Source organism: Ambystoma mexicanum, chromosome 5q, assembly GCF_040938575.1.
Source record: "Ambystoma mexicanum isolate Mex_15411 chromosome 5q, UKY_AmexF1_1, whole genome shotgun sequence".
NCBI classification, from domain to species: Eukaryota; Metazoa; Chordata; class Amphibia; order Caudata; family Ambystomatidae; genus Ambystoma; species Ambystoma mexicanum.
The window spans coordinates 39,566,620-39,590,666 of record NC_090933.1 but is presented as its reverse complement, the minus strand read 5'-3'; the positions used below and the strand labels follow the sequence as shown (position 1 = coordinate 39,590,666).

The 24,047-nt window shown below is 47.2% G+C and overlaps 1 protein-coding gene across 2 annotated transcripts in view; it reads left to right on the top strand.

The window, feature by feature from the left end:
* Positions 1 to 24,047, top strand: part of ANKS6 (ankyrin repeat and sterile alpha motif domain containing 6) — a 934,279-nt gene that overhangs the window by 591,926 nt on the left and 318,306 nt on the right. For both annotated transcript variants that reach the window (XM_069620475.1, XM_069620476.1), the window contains one exon: positions 16,596 to 16,785. In XM_069620475.1, the coding sequence (XP_069476576.1) occupies positions 16,596 to 16,785 (190 nt within the window). The remainder of the gene's footprint in view (positions 1 to 16,595; positions 16,786 to 24,047) is intronic.

Sequence of the window (24,047 nt, the reverse complement as noted above, 5' to 3'; positions counted from 1 at the left end):
CTTATTAGATAGTAGGGGATTACCAATCTCTAGATTGAATGCTGTGCTAGAGAACGGCCTGCACTAGATATGAGAGAGAAGGAAGGCCCTTAGTGAGCCCCTTCTCCAATCTGAGAAAAAAAAACACTTGAGCTGTTTTCGAGAGTTGGTGTGTTCTTGAGGCCAAAACAGGCAAAACACATCTGTGTATACATTTCTCTGCAGCATACTTCTCAGTCACTCTCTGGTCATAGAGAATTAATGGTTGTTAAGGAAAACACAAGGACAGAGCGATTTTCTATCTAAAGCTGCCTAGTAAGAAACTAATACTAGGAAGCTCTGATGTGCTGCTTACCTAAAAGTAGACAGTATAAGGAAAAAAAAGGATTTTATAAAGTCTATCAAATTCAGTACTTTTAGGTTCAACTAATCCAACAAGTGAATTTTAAACCTTGACCCTCCTAGACCACTTTCTTTCATTCATATGAGTATAAATGGAAGTGTAAAATGTTTTTTAAAAAACACCTATGGCATATAATCCGTGATCTATTTACGGGTATACAACATTTTATTAGCTCATAGACTCACTGCATTTACCTTACTTAGGGTTTCTCTAAAAAGACCAATTGGTGATTGTTTTTCTGTATCAATGCCAATTGTGATAAAAGGAAGACAAAAAAACTCCCTACTTTCTGCATATAGTTACTGTTTGTCAATTGGAAGTTTAGGACTCACAGTTGCTCAAAAAGATAGTAGGGAATCGTTAATCTCCTAAATGTAGCAACTACCGTCTACGGTTTCAGTGGTGTAATGTGGATCGTACCACTTTCTTCAGGACAGTCTTCACACGGTTTAAGTGGTGTATTACACTAGGTAACCAGAAAGGTGCTGTGTGGGTTACACATTACCACACCTCTATCGCCATGTACGGGAGAAGCTCAGAAAGAGACCTGTTAGTGGCCCTTGATGGAGCCAATTGGGGATTTGTAGATTTTGTACATCAATTGTTCCTCACAGAAAATAACTGGTCTGTGCAGTCTAACCACCTGTTCTGTCGTCTCAATCAGAATATTCCGTAGCTGAATATTCTGAGCTTCTCCCATAAATGGCGATAGAGGTGTGGTAATGTATAACCCACACATCACCTTTCTGGTTAACTAGTGCTGGCAATAAATATTTACCTTTTTTAGAAAAGTGTCATACCTCCTTTCTACGAGAGGCCATAAGTGTCTTGTAGGAGACTCTGGGGATTTTGTTTTGCTATAAATTGAGTAATGTCTTTTGTTACATTAATCTAACCTTTTCTCTGGAATGTAAATGGCAAGAGATTGAAACATGTAGAAGTGGAAAGGTAGGAGGTTAATCTTAACTGTATGAACTTGTCCTATCCAGGATATTCCAACCCTGCTCCATCTCTCCAGGTCTGAGGAAAGAGAATCCACCGTCCCAGGGATAATATATTGTTTTAGCTTGATATGAAAGGCTTAATTGATTAACTCCTAGCTGTACTAACAGATACCCCATCCCTAGCTGGGGATAAATACGCTGTTTTGTTATTTGCTGATGACGCGATTCACGTTTCCTTAACATCTTCTCAGCTAAAAACACAATTTCAGCTCTTCCAAACGTTTTGTAATTAAAGGGATTTAGCCATCAATGTCAGTACAACAAAATACATGGGGGGGCCATTACAAGGTTGGAGGTAAAGGAAAAACGTTGCCGGTAAAGGATTACCGGCATCCCTTACCGCGACGGGCTATTATGACCAGCCAGACCGCTATTAATGGCATGGCAATTAACAATGTCGTTAATAGCGGTCTAGTGTCGCACGTACGACACACCATGCCGAAATCAGCGGCATGCCGTAAACCGGAGTTGATCACAAGCAATGCGAACATGCAAATAACGGCCTCCTGAAGCCCGCAAAGTACCTTACCCGCATGGAGTAAATACCAGCACCTCAGAGAAGGTGTTAATACCCCTGAGCAGTGTTTCCAAGAGCCACAGTTGCGCACAAGCAGCACAGGTGGAAGCAATGGAGTCTGGCACAACACAAAAAGGAGCACACCCACACAACACACACCCTCCCACACCAAGATGATACCAATAGTAGTAGAACAACTGGAGCTGGAGGACCTGCTTGCAAGTCAACAACATCATCATCAACAACAACCACAGCCCCCACCACAGAGGAAACTCAGGAGGAGGAGGGTGAGACAGGCCCAGCATGCCCCACCAGTGCAGCCACGATTACCACGCCGGGAGCCCCCAATCCCCCGCATCAGAGCCACCTCCCTCAACCAAACACCAGAGCAGATCAACACCCTGTACTGGCTTGACCGTGACACCACCACCACCATAGTGGACCTGATACATGGCGTCATAGTGAGCCTCACGGAAATACGAACCGCCGTCCCCCCTCCACAGAAGGTAATGTCCATGCTCCACCTCCTTGACACAAGCACCAGTGGGGCACATGCATGGCATTTCACAACCTTAATTTCCCGGATACTGAACCAAGTGCTGGATGCCCTCCTCAAGCCCCCAAGGGACTACATACCCCTACCACGGACTCCCCAGGGGATACTTGACACAAGTTGCCTCCCATGCACTGGCAGGCATGCCCAATTGTATAGGTGCCCTCAACTGCACCCACGTAGAGTTGGTGGTGCTGCATGCCATGGAGGTGGTGGATTGCAACCGCAAGCAATACCACTCAATCAATGTGCTGATGGTATGCAACGCCAGCACGATCATCACACATTGCTGTGCCCGATATCCAGGATCAACTCATGACTTTGTTCAAGCGGAACTCCACGCTACATGGAGCAACATGCTGGACGATGTGCCTGGCTGCTTGGTGAGTTGTTTGATTGGCCCATGGCAGTGCATCAGGGTATAGAGGTGTGTGCCTGCATACTCCAGCTGGGTGGAAATGTTGACGCCAGTGCACGATGAGCACCTTACCATACACTGTGCCCCAGAGCCAGTGAAATGGCACATGACTACAGATTCCTACAGTGATGAAGTAAGGTCGACACCTAATACCACATGACTACCAGGTGACCAGGCCACATCCAACAATACATGCACCACTCATCGGCGGCCCTCACACACCATAAGGGTATCCTGCACTATGCACTGCATATGCACCATGTTGCTGCCCCCAGCATAGCACCACACAGGACAGTCGCCCTGGGAGTGCGTTGAACTGAGCCTAACAGGGATACCACATCGTGGTACCAACATGCGACTGACAACAGCCAACAATTCCTACTACCAAATCTCACAGAATACAACACAGCAATGACTTAACTACAGCACTGCTGCATGCATATACGATGCAAGTGCAACAAGTTGTGAGTGCACACCATAACCCTTCCTGAGGATACTACCCCCTCCATCATCCCATTGCACAGGACACATGGCGGGGTCAGAAATGGGCCCAATGCTTCCAAGGACATGTGTGTATGGGCTGAAATTACCTGCTGCAATGTAAGACTAGCACAGTTGTCTGCCATGAGTGTACAAACACTTTCGAAACCCTCTCATGCAGGAGATGGTAACTATCCCTTGAAGCCGTGGCTCATGACCCCTGTCCACCAGACACGGATCATGCACGGGGAGGATTACAATCGTTCCCATACCCGTACACGTGTGGTGATTGAGCAGACCTTTGGCTAGTTGAATGCACGATTTCGTTGCCTCAGCCGGTCGGGTGGGGCACTTATGTACAGCCATGAGAAGGTGTCCAAGATCCCCATGGCATGTGAAATGCTGCACAAAATGTGCATCCGTCGGAACGTACCCCTGCACCCTGACATGGAACTGCTACCACCTGATGATGGAAGGGGAGGAGGAGGAAGTGGCAGGACAGCAGCAAGGTGCTGATGCACAGGAGGGACGTGCCGTACGGCAGACATTGATTGGACAATATTTTTGATACACAAGTCAGCAGAGGGTGAGGGGATGTCAGGACATCGGGCACTGGGTGTGGGGATACATGTACACCATTCAATGTGAGACATTTAATGACCCCTGCGCAATGATTATTGTCCACGCTGTAGTTTTTTGATGAACAACCTGTGTATTGAATGAGTAAGTTCAAACATGAACAACAAAACCTACACCCGTCCCTCCTTTCCCCCAAATCACAAACGCACCCCCCCTCCCCGCCCCCCACAACAACCCCACAATAGTCCCATAAGGGCAACATAGGCCACATGTGTGGGCCAGCATAGTCAAGGTGCGCTCCCAGAGCCAGGGGGATCCATGTTGGGGCGGCGCAATGTACGCATTGAGCAACGGAGCGGGCTGGTCTGGGTGGAGGAGCTTTGTGAAGGTGTCTTCCCGCTGGGGCTGTCGTGTGGGAGGTGCTGCCTCCAGGGCATCTGCAATCCGGCCCAGGACCTCGCATAGCCGGTTCGTGCTCACTGTGATTACCTCGCCCAGTGCCTGTAGTTCATTGCGCCACTCCTCCCTGGACTCCCGATTATCCCTGATGAACTCATCAATGAGGCCTGTGAGCTGGCGAGAGCGCTCTGCATCCATGGCCAATGTGTGAGATGTGCTTGGCCCGCTCGGAATTTGGCCTGCATGCATTTCCTGTGTTTCAGTAGGGGAAGTGGATACAGGACTGGCATTTTGCACTCCTTGACCTGTAAGCCCAGGGGTATCACTCTCCCTGGAGTCGTCGTATGACACCTGGGGGTATGATTGTGTGGACGATGTCTTTGTTGTCCACCTCGGTTGCTCCGCATATAGATGGAGGGCTCTCTAGAACATCGAGTAGGCCCGTGGCTGCATTCTCCCCAGCCACACTGGACTCCTCAGAGTGGGCGGTGGGGCATGTATCCTGCGCCAGTGCTGGGTGGGTTAGGGGTAGGGGTGGGGGTGGTTCACCCTCCACAGCCCTTGCCGGTGCTGGCGGAGTGGCTTGCGGTGTGTTCCTGCTTGCAGGTAGACGGTGGTCCCTGACTCTGCCCCTGGAGGTACTGGGCCGGTTGCTTGGCTGGTCCTCGCTGTCATGCTCGCTGCCTGTGGTGGTGGAAGAGAGAGACGGCATGAGCAATGTCTTGAGAGTTGGCATTTGGGCCTGCCTACGTTATCAGAATGGGATTCTAGTGGGTTGTGGCCGTGTGGGTGGTGAGCGGCACATTGATCTATGCTTGGATGGTGTATGCATGCATATGTCTGGGTCACTCATGTTGGCTGGGTACTGTGCTGGCTCACATGCACAGAGTTCACATCAACAGCCCCGTGTGCCTCACGGAATAGTCCTCTTTGTGTGGTATGTGCCATATGGGTTACAGCCTTGCACCTGCCATCAGCCTGGGTCCCACTTGTTTCAGCATGATTCAATTGTGGGGGGGGGAGGGGAGTTTGGCCAACCATGACGTGACACCTTGCCCAGCCCTTGGCATTGACTTTCATAACGAATTCATTGTCCGTATTGACTTTGGACACTCACCTCCATCGACGGATGACGTTGCCCCGCACTCCATGTCGCCAACCCCTTCTATGGCTTCTGGGCCTATCATGGCCGCACACGTCTCCTCCCACGGCATCAATTTGATGGGGGAACCGGGACCTTCTCCTGTCTCCTGGACCTGGCTTCTGTTGGCCGAGAGGATGGCACGCACCTTCAGCCGTAGGTCGTCCCACTGTTTTCGGCAGTCCTTGGTGGTGCAGGGGGGTGTTGCCCTCGGCGCTCACCTTTTGGGCTACCAATTCCCAGATCTTTGTTTTTTATGATCGTGACCCTCCACATGTCACCAATAAAAACTGTGTCTGCATGTTCATGGAGAGTGTCCACCATCACCTGGAGCTCGTCCTGGCTAAAGCGCTCCTTCCTGAGTCGTGCAGCTCCCTTTTTTAGTTCTTTCGGCATGATGGTGGAGTTGATGGTCGATTTCTGTATTCACTGGATGCCTCCCGGTTCTGTGCAGTGAGGATGGCAATGGATTGTGGTTTTAAAGATGGCCGCCATGCTCCTTCCCGTTCCTGTGCGATGACGCTTTTTCTGGTTCCGCTTTTTAACGGTGACCGTTAATAGTGGTGACCGCTACGTACGGTCACCGCTATTGCCGCTTTGCTCTATGGCGGTAGTGCTATGTACGGTGCGCTTGATGCCGGTAAGGGCATTTTGGGGCCCTTTTGCGGCATGGCGCTAGGTATATTACCGGCATGGCGCAAAGCTCGTGCCCGCAAAGTCGTAATAGGCTGCTTTTAGCGGTCTATTGCCAACTCGGACACGCTATGTGCACCATGCCGGTAATTACCGTTCCTTACCTCCAAACTTGGAATGGGGCCCATGGTTTTCTTTTTAGGTAAAGGAAAAAAAGTTTTTTCAATTTTAAGTGAGGTTAACCAGATCTTGCAAGTGGGACCAGCAACTGATTAGAGTGGGAGCTTCGCCCTCTAGATATTGTGGGGCCACTCCCTCCTATCGCCACTCCCTCTTAACTCTGCTGCTCTTAGATCTCTTTCTCATGCACACTTGCATATAAAAAGCAAAATTGGTACCACGTTCTCAATCCCAATACCATTTCTTCACCCTATCCATATATGTCAAATCTCTCCTCCAAATGCTCCTCTAACTGTTGCACCCTCCTTTCTAGTCTCTTGGTTCTCTTCTTCAGCTTCTCCGTCTCACCTGAACACCTCTCTTCACACTGAGAAATGTCTTTTCATATCCCTCCCGTCTGGGCACTTTTCTCTGCTCCCGCTTGGCAGTGGAATCCGCTGTTAACCTGGGCCAATAGCTTCCTAATCTATCCCACACTCCGCCAATATCCTCCCCTTTTGGGCCAGAATTACCCTGGCAACCTTCACACAGGCCTTTAGCCCCAGCCCTTTGCAGCCCTCAAGCATAGCTTGAGAGAAAGAGGAGAACAGATTAGGAGGGGGGAAACGAGGCTAGACAGAGGCGTAAAGTAGGAAGGGAGGAGAACAAAGATAGATTTAGAGGGCATAATAGAGGCAGAACGAGAGAGAGATGGTGTTAGTGTGAGGGAGGAAGACTAGTGGAGAAACCCTGGTGAAATCAGTCTGCTCCTGAAAAGAGAGATGAGGATTTAGAAAATCCCTGAGGGAATTAGACGGGGAAAGCCACAGAATTTGGGGTTCGATCCCAGATTAGAAAAAGACCCAGACAGCAGAGGTTACCCTTCATTAGAATATATTGGTGGACATTCTGTCATGGCTTGATGTGCCTTTCCTCCTTACGTTCAAGGGTCTTACCAGCGTGGTTGGCATCTTGGTGCCTGCCGGGTCCCACTTCATGATGGCCACAGAGATGGTCCACTGCATCATCACTCTTCCCAAGATGGCCAATGCTGTTGACGCCAGCTACGTGCTATGACTGACGTCATTCCTGGTATTTCACTGAGCCGGTGGAGACGATCCTTGCCTCTCAATACTCCTGCCTCCTTGAGTGGATGCTGTTTTTGCAGTTCAGTTTTATCCAGGTTCAGTGCCCTATTCCTTGTTCTTCTTTGTTGCCTTCTTCTTGTACTCCTGCCCTGGCTTACTCACGTGCCCCATTCTTCTCGGACCGTTTCCTATTTATCTTTTATGCATTCTTACTGGGGTTGCCTGCCTCTCCTGTGAATTCGGATCAGCTAACCCTCACCTTGGAAGCGTTTCCAAAGTTGCTCCATCATGCTCATCACCATTTGCAGACGGTTTCTACCTTCTACCTGGAGGTTTTTTCCTGCATTCTGTTTTTTCCTCCTATCGAACCCCCCGCAAACTACAGCTCCACTGGGTGTTGTATATTTTGTCCCTATGGAGACCCGGAAAGGTAGCCTAACCTTTGTCGTACCCCGCCGCGTCTGGGCTCTCAGGTAAGGCCGATACCTCACACATTCTGGGGGCTAAAGAGGCCTGGACTATGGTGCAGGGATCCCATAGGCAGGTAGATAGCAGTAGGGAAAACCAGTTGTTTAACAGCTTAATAAATCAACGTAAAACTAATTTGTGGATTTAAAGGCCATCTCTCATAGGAGGAATTGCCCCACCATTCCCCTGGTGTCAGTCTGGGATTTGTAGGGGGGATGTTAGGTGTCTCATCTCTGTTTGACAAGACAAGAAAAATCCCAGTCCATTCCATTCTTGTTCTCGATTCGATTCCACTGGTTTCAATCCGGGTTATCTTGGTTGCACCCAGGTACTTTTTGGGAGGTGCAGTTATGATCACGACAAAAGAGAACTCTGGCCACAAGACAGGCTTTGTGAAAGGGACAGTGGTACCAGCAGTCAAATGCAAAGCAGAGAAGCAGAGTGAGGGGAGGTAGGGACGGGGAATCCCTGCACCCAATTCACTCACCCCACCTCCGGGAGCAGTCCTTGCTTCCTCGGGTTCATGACCCTGATTCTCCCACACTCCAGCCCAGTCCCGAAGAAGCCCTGCCTCTTCATGAATCTCAGGACGTGTCTGTGCTTTGACCCATGGTCTTGTGGGACCAACTAGTCCGGACCCCTGCATGAAGATCTTGCATTCAGAAGACTTCTAAAGTGTCCCGGGACAATCCTGTGGGCTGACAAGCTTCATTCAAGGCATCTCTGGTACACTGTTCCCCTTACCAAGTTGCAACTTGGACACTCCACATATAATCCATTTGTGACCCAAGACCCATCTGCCTGCTGCTGCTTCTCTTCAACATGAAAGGGGTCCTACTGGAGCTGCTTCTTTATCACCACAAGTCTCCTTACGCCCACTGGTCTGGGTGTTCTTTGCCTCTTGTCTTGTCCGTGGGGACATCCTGCTTCAAGACATCAAGAACCTCTTCGACGGAGTGCAGAACTGCCATCTAGCATGACCATTTCCAAAGCCAAAAAAGATCACAGCAACCACGGCCCCAAGACCCCTTGTTAATCGGACCAACGACTGTTGTAAGTGGCCCAAATGTTTCTGAGGATCTTGGGTGTGGTCCCTTAAAAAATCTGAGTATGGGCTTGCATAACGATTTCCATCTCTCCTCCCACCATAGGGGTTGTATGGGCATAAAATCCACTCTTTAACTCACCCTTGCTGGTCATGATCCGTGGAGTACCCCTCATTTACTTCACTCCCCTGGTTATCCTCTTCACCGATTGGTTTGTGGAACATTTACTTACCTGTTGGCTTTGCCAACACGTGTTCTATAACTTTCTGGGGCACTATACCTGCTTACCTAGCAGTGAAGACCTTCAGTAGTGATATTGGCCTTATGTTAATAAGCAGGGTATATTTTTAAATTGCTTTTCAATCTTTTTTCATTCACACTACTACCTACAGTTTTACTGTTTATTTCCAAGATTATTTTACTGCTTATAAGTGTGTGTGATCTCCAGTTGAGACCACACCAACTGTGTGTGTGTGTGTATAGGATTGTTTTAGTGAAAGTTACTTAGCTTTACCTGTCGAGAGTGTTGGGAAGGCCTAATAAATATATATTTGTATTTCTTTCTAATTCTATCTTATTTGGTGCACTGTGTATCGCTTACTGTATCATTATACCACCCCCATAGCTCATTAAGTATTTGCCTTACTGCTCCACTACGGTTGTAGGTGAAAGGGTCGACTGCAATTGATTTGAATGCAATAGTTTCGAGTAAAAAGGACCGGAAAAAAAAGTCTGTTTTATTTATTTTTTTGGGGTAGGGGGTCCCCGCCTAAACCCCCAATTTTTGGTGTAAACACTTTTTTTCCCTATACGGAAGCCAAAAAATAAAAATACATTTAAAAAAAGGCATTCGACCTGTTTTTTCTCGGTCCTTTTGTTTCGAAACAATGCATTCAACCCTTTGACTGGACACCCTCCACTACACTACCTTGATAGGTTGGCTAGACCAAAGTGTCAGTTGCCTTGTTGATCAACAAGGGTGGCCACTCAGAACCCCCCCACAGGGCTGGTTCTGAAAATCTATCTTGCCACCTGTCCAGGACACAGCGATAGAGGCACTGGTGCACATACATGGCTCCAGGCATATCAGCGAGCCGGGACAGGGATCCCCCTCAACTTCAACACTCCATTACTGGTGTGGCTCTGGCATTGCTGGTAGGCTGCACACACCAGGTTAAGAGGAGCCCTTTGGCCCCCTTGACGGGTTCATACCCATGTCCCTGTCACAGCAGGTGGATGCACTCAACCCTAATTCACTCTCGATGTTGGCCTTTTGAAGTGGCCACTGTTCGGCAGGCCCACGTCAGAGAACACTGGTTACATTGAATGGAAGTCATGCAACACAAAACGCGGGCCAAAGCAGAAACTGCTTTACTAGAAATTGTCTGAGCTGGTTAACTAATCTAACAAACTGTTGGCCTTCTAACGTAGAGCTAGGATGACAGTGAATAGTAATTGCACAATTGCAGGATGATGGAAGTAGCTCTTAATATGTGACGAAAAGGCAAAATTGGATAGTCTTACATAATTCTACACATCACCTTTTTGGATGGGCTTGATGGCCCTAAGATCTCTCTAGCAGATATACAAATATTGATATGTCCCTGTGATGAAGGGGGTGTTAATGGCTATAAGCAATTCTTAAGTTGAATACAGCACTGGGCTCGATTGTTTAACTCTTGTTTTATAAGAATTTAGAGACTGTTATTAAAACTGCATGTGAGCTTGTTATCTCAACCATGAGAGAGGCTATACTAACAATTATACTAAAACTAGAAAAAAGGACCCCACACACTCCAAATTAGGTCTCGGAGTGTGTCTCCCTTTTACAGAGGTACTTGGTAGGGGTGAATTTTATTCAATCTTCTGTTTGTGCTAGCAGTGGAACCGATGGCACAAGCAGTCAGAGAGAACCCTGGAATAAGAGGGATTGAATATGCTGGGAGAGTTCACAAAGCTGCTCTCTTTGTAGATGCCATTCTGCAAATCCCTTCTGTCCCAGAAACCCTGATTGAAATACCAAAGTTGCTAGCCCATGGATTAAAATTAATATTGATAAAACATAGACATCAGACCTCACATTGTTTCCTCATGTGGCTTCTCCTAGACTGGTCTCCCCATTTATGATCATCTCCATGTATGAGATATTTGTAGTGGTCATTAGGCATAAAGAATCTGTTATATGCTGCAAATTAACCAGATCTTCGAAGAATTAGGCTGATTTTCTCTCATGCCGGGTACTGCCCACTTCTGTGCTGGTGCGGTGATCACCTCAATCAAAAGGAATATGCTTTTTAGAGTTTTGTATGTCTTCCAGACTCTGCCTTTCACAGTCCCTGATAAGTGTTTACTTAGTTTACTGAATTATATATTTGCAATTGATTGGGAGGGATTAAAATCCTGAAGTCTCTAAATGTATAATCTCCCTTTCACGCTCACATGGGGGAGGGAGGTTTGCCAAGCCCAAATATTATTAAATCTTTCCTAGCTGCTCAATTATATATCCTAGGGAATTGGCTTTGCCCCCAATTGGCCAACCTGTGGAAATTAGAGGATGTTTCGCACTCCATCACACCCCCTGGCTCCCTCTGAAACACAGGCCCCTGATGGTCTGAAAACGGCTGATGATGAAATTCACACTATCCGTTTGCAACAAAAATGCACTTTAACTGTTTTTCCTGGACCTACTCACTGGAGGCCTCACTTAATTCCTGCTTATAGTATAGACCTTGACTGATGGCTTATTTGAGGCTTGTGGAGGAAAAATGTTAAATTACATTTAGTTGTATTCCCCAGGCCTGGCACTGCAGGAGGAGGCCTGGGGAGTATAGCAACTGTGTCCTGTTACCTGCCATGTTTAACTAAAGTCTTTCTTATGAGAGGTAGAGATTGTAGGATGTACTGCAAAGTCTTTGCAATGAAAGTCTCTCGCCTAGCTTGTTGCAATGCTAGTCTTCTCATTTCTCGTTTCTCAGGTATTTCCCTTTTGGCAAATGCAAGCTGGAACTAAGTTCTCGCTTTCTTAAGAAAAGTGGCACAGGAAAGCGGAAGTTGTCCTATTGGTAACGCTTTTGCTCACCTCAAAGCTTATGGTAATCTTTAAGGGGTGTGGGCACCTTGACTGAGCTATGACAGGGTGACCTCACTGATAACACTGGCTTACATGAAAGAGCGCAGCTGATGTCAAAGGCTGATATGAGGCTTTGTTCCTTGCTAGCAGTCTGCATTTAGTGTTCAATCTTGAACTGTTGGGACCAGCCCTTACATTATTGGAAAGCATGGTCCCTGGTGGGTTCTAAACGTCAGTGGTGGGCGGTGGGGCTCGAAGGGAAGGGGACGCTTGGAAACATTGTCTCATGTTGCTTTTGAGTTCATGCTATCACTGCTTTCTACTAATAAGTGTTCACACATTCCCCAGAGTCGTGAGTGATCCTTTTTCCTCATCAGGCTGTATGTAATGTGATTGTTCTTAAGGAACAAGATATTCATTTCTGCAGTGCAAGGAGGTATAGGGGAGAGAAGGTAAGATTACATTATTGTCAGATGAGGTATTCGTTGTTCCATCACACCAAGAAACCACATATCACTGGACCCATTATGACATTTAAACAGCTAATTTTCTCCTCAACCACTTCTAAGGGCTTTAATAGTAGGATTTTATTAAGTGTTGCATGCTCTACAATTAGTGATGGGACCATCTCATGAGCTTGGCATGCCTGGGTGAGGAGCTTAGTGTAAAGTCATAGGGACACATATAAACTAAGGCCCACAAAACCTGAATATGTGTAGAGAGTAGCACTTAAAGATGTTAAATTAATGGATTTGTGTCCCCACAGTGCTCTAAAAATGTTATCGGCGTGAAACAGGCCTGTGGTGACTTGACTGCGGTCACACACAACTCATCCATATCTAGTTGCACTTCCCCAAGGTAGAAAGACTTTGGAGCGAGGTTCTCTGTAAGCTAGCATCAATCACTGGATGTCAGATTCCACGAGAACCTGCAGCCGCTCTACTGCGGAGACCAGTGAAAGGAACTTGGCTGTCGACACATTTATACTGATAGTCCCTTTTAGCGATCCGCTTGTTCATTGCATTCTTTGGAAAACATTGGACAGCTGAATTAAGTGAATGGTATTCTAAAATGTGGGCCTTGATTGATGAAAAGCTGATATTTGCTGTATGAAGTGAGTTACTCACTTGCTTCTCTATCTGGGATCTGTGTCTCAACCACGTGAATATATGCATAACAAAGATGTCACCTGTTCTACACAGTTGTGAGCGTTAGGCCTTTTAGATTACTGAAGAAAAAGCATGTTTCTATTTTTTTTATTTTTAATCCTGTAAAAAAACACATTACAAAGGTCCAAAAGTAGGGAGCACCAACAACGTAAAACTACAGCCAAGGTGCATAACTGAGTCTTCTAAGGTGACAACCTTGCAAGCCCACTTTCAGTAAGGGAGGGGGGAGGCCCAGTGTCTTAATTCTTGCGAACAAAGCCGTTAGCAAGTGGTGCCCAGAGTATATTCAAGAAATTGTAGCACAGTGGTACCAGCCCTTATGAGGGAGCACGCCTGGCAAATACCTTTAAAAGCCTGGAAAAGCATGCACTAGGTGAGTGGAGAACACTAACATCTCGGAAATAAACAACCCTGATCAACATTGTATATAGGGAGGAGACCAAGCTCAATTAAAAACAGCGTAAGAGTGACACCAAAATAAATCACTTGGCCCAAGACCTTCACCCGGTGTTGTTGTCCATTGGCTTCACAGCGGGTATCGTTTTCAAGAGTTTCTCTGCCCCTTCTGCATCCCAAAGAGGTACTCTTTCCCCTTCAGAGTGACCCTGAGCTTGGCCGGATGGAGCAGGCCTACTTTGACCCCGTGCTCCACGAAACTTTCTTTGCCGCATTAAGGGCCTTTCTTTTCCTGTCTCTAGCCGGCGAGAGATCAGGAAAAGCTGGCTCCTATAGCCCTGATATTCCACCACTTTCTCAGCCACTGCCTCCGTCTGGATAATGTCTCTGTCGTGGGAGTTACCCAGACTCACCATCAGTGTGGGACCCACTACCGACGATAGATTCGCTTTTAGTCAGCTGTTCTGAGCCTATAGCATTTGTCCACATAAATAGGGTTGTCTTCCACATCAAGTTCAAGTTGCTCAGGGAACCATGTTGACAAGAAACCTATGCGATCATCCCCCTGTGCCTAGTGGAAGACCAATAATGTGCAGTTGTGATGCATGCATTGTGTTTTCCAGAAATATCGATCAACCTGCTTACTTGACCGAGTTTCTGAACCATGGGGTGCTTCCGAGCTCCGCAGTCTTCGACTCCAATGTGGAAGTACGTGTTTCTAATTGAGCCACTTTCTCTGTCAATTGGTCCAGTTTTCACTCAAGGCGCGACATGGATTGCTCTATGCGCCCCAGCGCTGCCATAATTGGAACCTGTGGTATGGGCTTCTACAGGTTACTATGCACACTTGGGGGAGGAAAAAAGTCAGTATCCTCTACTACGCATTTTTTTCCCCCCTTTCTAGATGCCATGTCTTTCTGTGTATCTATCTGGCAGCTGCTCCCATTATGAGCCTCACGAGAGAATCAAGCCCCCACCTATCCAACCATCCACCTTGGCAGCAGACCAGAAGCGAAAGAAGACTGGAATGTGAAAAGTCGCTTGGCTATTCCGCTCTGTAATGCACCCTCTCACCTCTTCGGTCCAACCGCTCATGGCACTTTGGGGCTCTCCGGCAGGCTACTTGCGGTTCGCCAGGACAGGACACAACGTTGCCTTCCAATTCCTGTTTTCGCTGCTTTTTGGTCCGAAATGTCATCTCCCCTTCCCAGCCCAGCGAAGGATCCCACAGGTGTTCCTCACACAGTGCTCCCAGTGACTGCTATGTTTCCCGTGGGCATAGCTTTCCGATCCCGAACAAAGACAGCAGCTGCGACACAGGAGCTGCTCTGGGTGTGCCGTCCCTCAATGGGTATCCAGGAGAGAGCTGCCTGCAGTACTGTAACACCGCAGTAAACACACCGCTCTTTCCTCAGCGCCTGAGGCACGTACATGGAGCGCACCCCAGTGGCTCCCAGAGCCTCAGCCTTCGGCTTCGCCCAGTTATCCTCACCACCGCCGCCACCTCTGGCAGAAGAAATCCAATCAGTCCAATGTACCGACCGTCCGGAGCTGTGTTCGTCTTTTTATTGCGGTTCAACAGTCCCTTTTCAGCTGGGCCCACCACGCATTGAGGGGCTTCACTCTAAGGCTGCAATCATGTTCTGGTTCACAAGCGCCCCACCCCCCCAAGCATGCTGTTTTTGATGTCCAAAAAGCTGAGTTATGCTGCTGATGATTTAATGCAAGCATAAGGTGGCCCTTTTGATGGTAATGAGTAGTGAATCTGAGATTACTAAAATATGGTTTGATTGAGCCTAGAGGAATTTCTGTTTTGATATGTACTCTAGAGTAGTCGACTGCATTTGAATACTTCATGTTGAAACCTTAAATAAAGTCAGGATATCTGTAAGGTGTGTAGTGGAACGGGAGAAGGGTTATCGTAGTTTTTATTGGTGCGTTGATTTTTATGTTTTGCATGGCATGTACAATAGGATAATTTATTCAGCTATTGTAGAAGTCTGTCATTGGGTTCATTTGATGTCACTTGCAAAATTGGTTAATAAAAAGATTTCATTCAGAAATGGATGCCCAGCCATGTGTGGTTGCCACTGCTTGCACAACCCTGTGTGATAAGCAAGACCATGTCAACTGAAAAGAGGAATAAAAGTGGTAGTTCTTGATGGAGCAGCAATATCTTTAAAGTGAGACACTTCGTATCTACTTGTAGAAGTGGGACATGTCACAGGGAAGTTCCATATTTGGAACCTGTGGATGCCAGATGACAAGATCTAGATGAAGAATCAAAGGCCCTCTCTCTCTAGTAAAGATTTTCCACCCACTGGTTTGTTAGCAGGGACCTCAGATCTTAATCAGTAATACCACAGCCATGTTTTCCATTGTCAGACAGAGAGGTGCTTGTTCTAGGTCCCTTTGCAGACTTGGTATGTAGATGGGGTTCTGGTATTGCATCAGGGCAGTCCCACCTGAAAGTCATCTGTAAGGGTTGCAGAACTTCCAGACTCTCAGGGTGGGGAGGACTGAGCATCACCGCACAAGTGGGTCTTAAAAAGAGGAGGTAGATCAAACTAGAACTTTGAGAGGACATAGTTTCTTCCTTCTTGTGTGGGGGTAGCTAAGGCCACTTATTTGTCTTTCCGAAAGCCACTTCATTAGGAAGTTATGCAGAAAGCGGACACTTAGGCTGCTCCACATAACTCTGTAACGTTGTGTTTTATGTTTGGAAATCTTCCCTAGAATAGGTGAAAGATGTGTTTGAATATAGGAGTAACTAGATGTTGCACTCAACTTCAAGCCATCAATTTCCCCTCCCTTAGGGGACTTGCTCAGCATGCCATTTTTCAATTGGACATGTGCGGTCAGCTTAGAGGGAAAGTTAATTAACGGGATTGGAAAGGCCATATGGGGATGGATCCTGGGTGAAGGAAAAAGCTGTTTGTGCTTAAGGGTTTGATTACGGTTTTGACTGATCTGACATGTGTGCTTGTGTTTGAGAAATGCAGACTGTTGAACTACAAATAGTCAGTACAGTGAGTAACTTGTTCTTTCTCCTCCATAATAGCAATTATCATTTTGTTTTATCTTTTTTAACAGAAATTGGATGTGAAAAACAGACCACCATCTGGAAACTCGTCAACATCCAAGAGTACGTCTCCAACCCTTACGCCGTCACAGTCGCCCACCTCAAAAGGCCGACACACAGAATCCTCTGTTTCCTCATCATCATCTCACAAGCAATCCAAGAGCAGTGGTGGTTCCAGCAGTGGAACCATTACAGATGAAGGTGTGTAGTTTGTGCCTACATACCAAGTGCTAACAGCTGATATGCCCAGTTAGTATAACCCTTTTGATACCTAGAATAATACATTGAGCCCATGCACCGTCTCCAACTTTACCTCAACTCTGATTATGCATTATGTGTTTTGCCAAGGGTCATCGTGATCCCTCTTCAAATCTCCTGAATGTTTGGAAACGTGCACAAGCTTTTATCTAAGAATTTATTTGCTTTTTACTTCATCTGGTGTGGTACCTTGGAAATGTTATGAACATCAAAAGCAGCTTTCACTCCACTGAAACATCTCACACCCATGTCTCTATTGAATGGAAGTGATTTCTAAAAAGATGGCGTGAAGGTGACACCTTCATTACATACACAAGAGCACTGCAGAGACATATTCATTAGTCAAGTGCGACTTTACCCTATCAGCTGCACCGCCTTATGCACTACTAGTCCCCAGCTTTGTTTTTTTATTTATCACAAATACAAAATGTATTAAATTTGCACATTTCTCACAACTGCCATTGCCTAATATTCATAAATCAGCCTTTCATCCTTCACCGAGGGGAACAATACATTCTTTATGAAGGGTAGTACCACATGTTTGCAATGGCCTCAAGGGAGGTAATTTCAAATGTACTTCGTAGATTCTATTTCATCAGACTATTTTATTGCTTGTGTTAAGTGTTGTAAGGGATGCTGGTAAAGAGTAACAAGTTCTAACAAAACATGGACGACGGTGAACAACTTCAAAATCACATAGCGTAAGCAGCTAAGAAAGCTCAGCGATTCCAGATTCTAATTGCATGTTAAAGTGCCTGCTTCAGAGAGTGGTGTGTAGCCTGCTTGATCTAGTACTAGTTAGATGGCTCAGCTGGCTAATATGTTTGCTGCCGAGATGCTTGCAATTATCGGGCCCCTAGAAGCTTAATTCGGCCCTGGTAGCGCATGTAAAAAATAATGCATCCTGCGCATTTTTTTTTTCTTGTGCCACTTTGAGAATCTGCCCCATAATGTGTATTTTGCAACTCTCAATGATGTTTAGGTTTTACTTTTTAGTGTCACAGGATGTGCTTCTGTATGCTAAGAATATACCTTGGTATCATTTACAAACATTCAAATTGACAGTGTGCAGTTTAATTAATCTCTATATATGCAAAAGTTGAAGAAATGTCATTGTTAAATGCGGTAGCATATGTTATCACTTGACATTTTAAAAATGCTAGTTATAAATGGTCATACAAGAGTGTGTGTATATATATTTCTGAGGCTTGTGGAATCTGCTTGGATCACATGCTGTGCACAGGCCGAAATCTAGTGGAAGCTGCAGAGTATTACAGTTTGTTTTTCGAAATTCGCAAAAGGGCGTCGACACAGGGCGTGCCAGTAATACTATCCCTAGTGTGACGTCCACTGTACCCATGATCCCTCACGCATCTAGGACCCTCAGATTGTTTTTTTCCACCATACTGGTCGGAAGCATTTCGCGGAGTTCCCTGGCCTTAGCCATACTTTTGCTAAATATTGTTAAATTTACCCATTTCTCCACCCCAACGTCGAGTCACCGAACTTCCACACTCGACGCCGGCCCAGAGAAGAATTCGACCGTCGACAACTGCACGACGGATTTGGGCCTTGGAAGGCCGCTGGCCTCGGCACTGCAAGTAGGGGGAGTGGGGGGTGGACATACTCTACACTCTTTTGGTATATAGGTACATTCTTATATATTCCTACACTTACAAGCCTGCTGCCACAAGGTGCGTATGGAGGGTACCCCTTTCCAATTCTGCCCCAAGTACAACCGCAAGTACCCTTGGGTCGACAGGCACGCCACGTGCAATCTCTGCTTGCCGAGGGACCACCCCGAGGCGAACTGCAGAGCGTGTAGTAGGTTTAAACCCAAAACACTTAAGGACCGTTCGATAAAGCGTTGGGCCCACCACACCAGGCGTCAAGAGGCCATGGCAGCGGAGGGCGCCTTCAGCGATGGCAGCGACGCTGTGCTTTCGGACGGCGAGGGCATTATGGCGTCGAGAGACAGCCGAGCGCAAGTCCCCGACCTCGGAAGGTCGTCCGGCAGGGCGGCTATGGGGAAGACCCCCGGCGACACAAGCGCTTCCCACAGCACTACTAAAAAACGCATGAAGTCTAACCGGAACTCGTCGAGTTCTCGGAAAGAGGCACATAGAGAACGTCCAAATCAGCGTCCTCTGGGCGTTCTCGATCGAGATCGCCGCATGACTCCAGGCAATCATCCACTGTTGCCAAGAGTGCCTCGCTCCCCAAGGTAACGGAAGTTCGATCGTCAGAGGACGAAGCTGACTTCCATCCCCAGACCCCGCACTCCAGGAGTCGGCGCCCGCGTTATGGCGGCTCCCGAGCCCCTACCTCCACACTCGAAGGATAGGGACACTACCCCCGAACCTCGATGCCAGGCGTCGAAAGGCTCCGAAGGGGCGAAAAAACAGGGAAAACACTCTTCCACTCACGGGGAGGGGGAAAAACAACCTCTGCCTACTTCCACACCTTTAAAACACTCCACTCCTCATAAACAGACAGACAAGTCCAAGTCTTCTGCTATCACAAATACCCCTGCTCAGACCACCAAGTCTAGTCAGGATAAGTCAGAGAAACCTCCAGAAAGAGTCATCCCCAGTTCTAGAGAATGGTCTAGTGATGACATAGACATAGACAGGGTCATGTCAAGGATGTCATCATTGGCAGATTTTTACGCAAAAAACCCTGAACACTTTCTCTCTTATACTCCCGACGGGTCAGCACCCTCAGGCTCTAAGGATCCTATGCCTCCAAGTAAAAAGTCCCGGTTTGAAACACTAACATGGTCTTCGGACCCCTTCTATGTACAGCCCTACTCTCAGTATCAAGGAGAGACATCCTTTTGTGAGGATCCAGATTTGGGCATGTTGGAAGAACAAACTGCTAAGGGCTACTATGGGGATGATGAGGACCAAGAAGAGGATGTAGCCTCCACTTCCGCCTACCAGGCAAGGATTGCCAACTCCACCACCCTGTTGGCCAGCTACAACTGCCATCAGTGGGAAGAAGTCGCGGCACTCATAGACTCCGCCCCAGAACCCTTAAAGAGCCAGTTGGCATGAGTTTCGGCGGAGGGAAGAGCCGTGTCCGGTTGCATTTTAAAAGCAACCTTTGATGCTGCGGATAACGCCGGCAGATTGATAGCAGAAGGAACTGTTATCAAGAGAAATGCTTGGTTACGGTAGTATGGATTCAAAGCTGAAACCCAAGCATCATTGTTAGATAAACCGGTGGAGCCGGATCTGTTTGGTAAGGCGGTCGAGGACACGCTGAAAAATGCCAAGGACGAGTATGAAACACTGAAATCCCTCGGCCAACTAACCAATAAACCCCCTAATCAGAGAGGGAATGGCAATTTTCGTCGCCCACACGGCCAGAATTCCCAGAGAGGATCTAACTATTCCCAGGGGCAGGGTACACCGTGGAGCAATAATAACCAACAGTCTACCCAGGGTTATGGCAGGGGTAATAAAAGAGGACGTGGAAAAGGTAGAGGCGCAGCCCCAGTAGAGGAGGTGGCACGCCTCCACCAAAACAGTGATGCTCCGTTCAGGGTCCCTTCTCACGCAACCCCAGTAGGGGGACGCATTTCCAACTTCACCCAAGCTTGGGAAGGGATCACATCAGACAGATGGGTGCTGTCCACAGTATCCGCAGGGTACTGCATAGAACTGTTAGAGCGTCCCAGAAACCATCCTCCACGACAAAAAATACATTCCTTGGACCACCAGAAGATCCTCCTCGAGGAGATCGTCAATCTGCTAGCAAAGGACGCGATAGAACTCGTCCCGGGACACCAGGTAAACAAGGGTATTTATTCAACTTACTTCCTTGTGCCAAAAAAAGATTTGACAATGCGCCCAGTATTGGACTTATGGCCTGCCAACAAGTATGTCAAGCCCCAAAAGTTTTGCATGACTACTCCTCCTAAAAAAGGGGATTACATGGCAACATTGGACATGAAAGATGCCTATTTTCATATTTCCATGTTCCCAGCGCACAGAAAGTACTTGCGCTTCAAGGTGGACAGTCGGCACTACCAGTTCAAGGTACTGCCCTTCGGGATAGCTTCGGCTCCAAGTGTATTCACTAAGGTACTGGCGGTGGCGGCAGCACACCTACGCAGGGAGGCAATCCCAGTGTACCCTTACCTGGACGACTGGCTCATCACGGGGGAGACCCCAGTAATTTGCAGAGCAAACATTCAAAGGACTATCGGCCTCCTCTTCGAATTGGGCTTCTCAATGAATGAGAAAAAGTCAAGTCTGGTGCCAAGCACATCCAAACAGTTCCTAGGAACTATCCTAGACACTCAAGAGGGGTTGACCTTTCCTTCCGAAGAAAGAATTCTGAATATACTGCTGCAAATTCCGCAATATCAGTCCGGTCGCCAGATAACGGTACGCAAAGCAATGCGTTTGCTGGGCATGATGGCGTCATGTATTTATCTGGTCCCCCACGTGCGCCTGCGCATGCGTCCCATGCAGGAATGGTTGGCGAAATAGTGGTCTCAGGCAAGTGGTCAGTGGGACGATCTAGTGGTCGTTTCGCCAACACTTGTACAAAGCCTTCACTGGTGGACAAGAGAGAATCTGTCCAAGGGGAAACCCTTTTACGATCCCGAGATACAGGCGGTAGTCACAACCGATGCATGCCTGACGGGTGGGGGGGGAAGCTCACCATCTCCACCACACAGCTCAGGGTCTCTGGTCGCACTCAGTGGCCAAGAATCACATCAACCTGTTAGAGCTTCTGGCAGTATTCAGAGCACTTCAAGCGTTCGAGCCCTACCTTTTAAATCTGTCAGTGCAAATCCGGACGGACCTCATTACAGCCATGTTCTACCTGAACAAGCAAGGAGGGACTCAGTCGCCAAGTCTGTCCAAGCTTGCCCAGAAAATCTGGATATGGGCACTCAGACGGAACATCTTCCTGTCATTGCAACATGTTCCAGGGGATCTCAATTCCCTAGCGGATGCTCTGAGCAGAGACCCCCTCCCAGAGGAACACGAATGGTGTCTACACAGAGAAGTCATAGAAGATATCTTCTCTGTGGGGTTTCCCCACTATAGACCTATTTGCCACAAGCGAAAACAGACAATGCCCAGGATTTGCATCCAGGTTCCCCCAACCAGACTCCCAGGGGAACGCTCTGTGGATGAACTGGTCAGGGATGTTTGCGTACGCTTTTCCACCAGCTCCTCTAATCAGGAAGGTGGTCAACAAGATGAACAGAGAATCGATGACGCTCGTCCTAGTTGCTCCCATGTGGGCAAGACAACCGTGGTTCCCAGACTTACGCAGATTGGCGGTGTGCGAACCCATCAAACGTCCGGGCTGGTACAACCTACTGTCCCAGCACCAAGGTCAAACAGTGCATCCTCAACCCAACTCAATGAACCTGGCAGCATGGCTCCTGAGGTCATAGAGTTCGGACATCTCAATTTACCACATAGGTGTATGGACATCCTAAAGGAATCTAGGAAACCTAACACGAGGCACTGCTACTTTGACAAATGGAAGAGATTCGTTATCTGTTGCCAGAATAAACAAATCAACCCAGTTGATTGCACTCCTTCCACTATTGTTACATACATGCTCCACCTGCTGGATGCAGGACTGGTTTTTAACTCGCTGAAGGTACACCTGGCAGCCCTGTCAGCATAAACCACTTCCCATAACAAGGTGTTGTGGTGGAAAGTACCAGTAGTTAAAGCCTTCATGGAAGGAGTAAAGAGATTTCACCCTCCTATTTCAAACTCGCCACCAGGATGGGAACTTAACGGGGTGCAATCTAAGCTCATGGGCCCCCCCATTCGAGCCCATGCACAAAAGCAGTCTCAAACACCTTCTTAGTAGCAATTACATCTATAAGAGTCAGTGAAATTCAGGCTCTGTCAGTGCAAGATCCCTTCTTTACTGCCCATAAAGATAAACTGGTTTTACGCACACACCCTAGGTTCTCACCTAAGTTTATTTCAAAATTCCACGTGAACCAGTCCATCGAGCTTCCGGCTTTCTTCCAAGACCCACAAAGCTCGGCTGAGGTGAAACTACACACACTAGATGTGCGTAGGGCGGTCCTCTACTATGTAATCAAGACCAGACCGCTAAGGAAAACAGATCAGCTGTTTGTCTCCGTAGCTACAGGCAGTGAGGGGGATCGCGTCTCTAAAGGTGCCATCTCTAAGTGGATTATTAACTGTATCCTGCTGTGTTACTCACTTTCTGAAAAAACTCTGCCTTTCACGCCTAGGGCCCACTCTGCAAGAGACATTGGGGCCACTCTGGCTTTCATTGCAAATGTACCCCTTGACACCATTTGCAAAGCCGCTACTTGGAGCTCTATTCACACTTTTACTCAGCACTACTGCATTGACATTCATTCCAAGACAGATACACAAGTGGGACAAGCGGTTCTAAGACATTTATTTGCTCATGACCCTTCTCACATCCCACCTCCTCCTTCAGGTACTGCCCGCTAATCTATGCACAGCATGTGATCTAAGCAGATTCCACAAGCCTCAGAAGGGATACATTACTCACCGTAATCGTATTTCTGATGCTTTTATCTGCTTAGATTCACATGCGACCCACCCTTCCTCCCCTCTGAGAGAAGGCGCATGGATCCTTGTAGTCTTACCTTTCTATCTATCTGCTTGGATTATATGTACTCACGCTACTCCTCATGCTACCTCATGTCAGAAGAAATACAATCTGAGGGTCGTAGACGCGTGAGGGATCATGGGTACAGTGGACGTCACACTAGGGATACTATTACTGGCACGCCCTGTGTCGACGCCCTTTTTCGGTTTCGAAAAACAAACTGTAATACTCTGCAGCTTCCACTAGATGTCGGCCTGTGCACAGCATGTGAATCTAATCAGATACAAGCATCAGAAATACGAATACGGTGAGTAATGCATCATATATATCAATCAGTTTATTTAGTTTATTTCTAATATATAATTCATATATACAAATCAAATCCATAAATTTGCAAAATGTCAAATACACAGACAAGCCAATACTTACAAAATGTCAATCTATAGAATTGTTTTTCTTATTAACATCACCTGTATCAAAAGTGCACATACGGTATGCTACACAACTGTCTAAAATTCAATTATCTTATAAGAGGTAATATAAAACATTTACATTGTATATCTGAGGACAAAATAGCAACATATCTATTTTTGATTCTATGGATG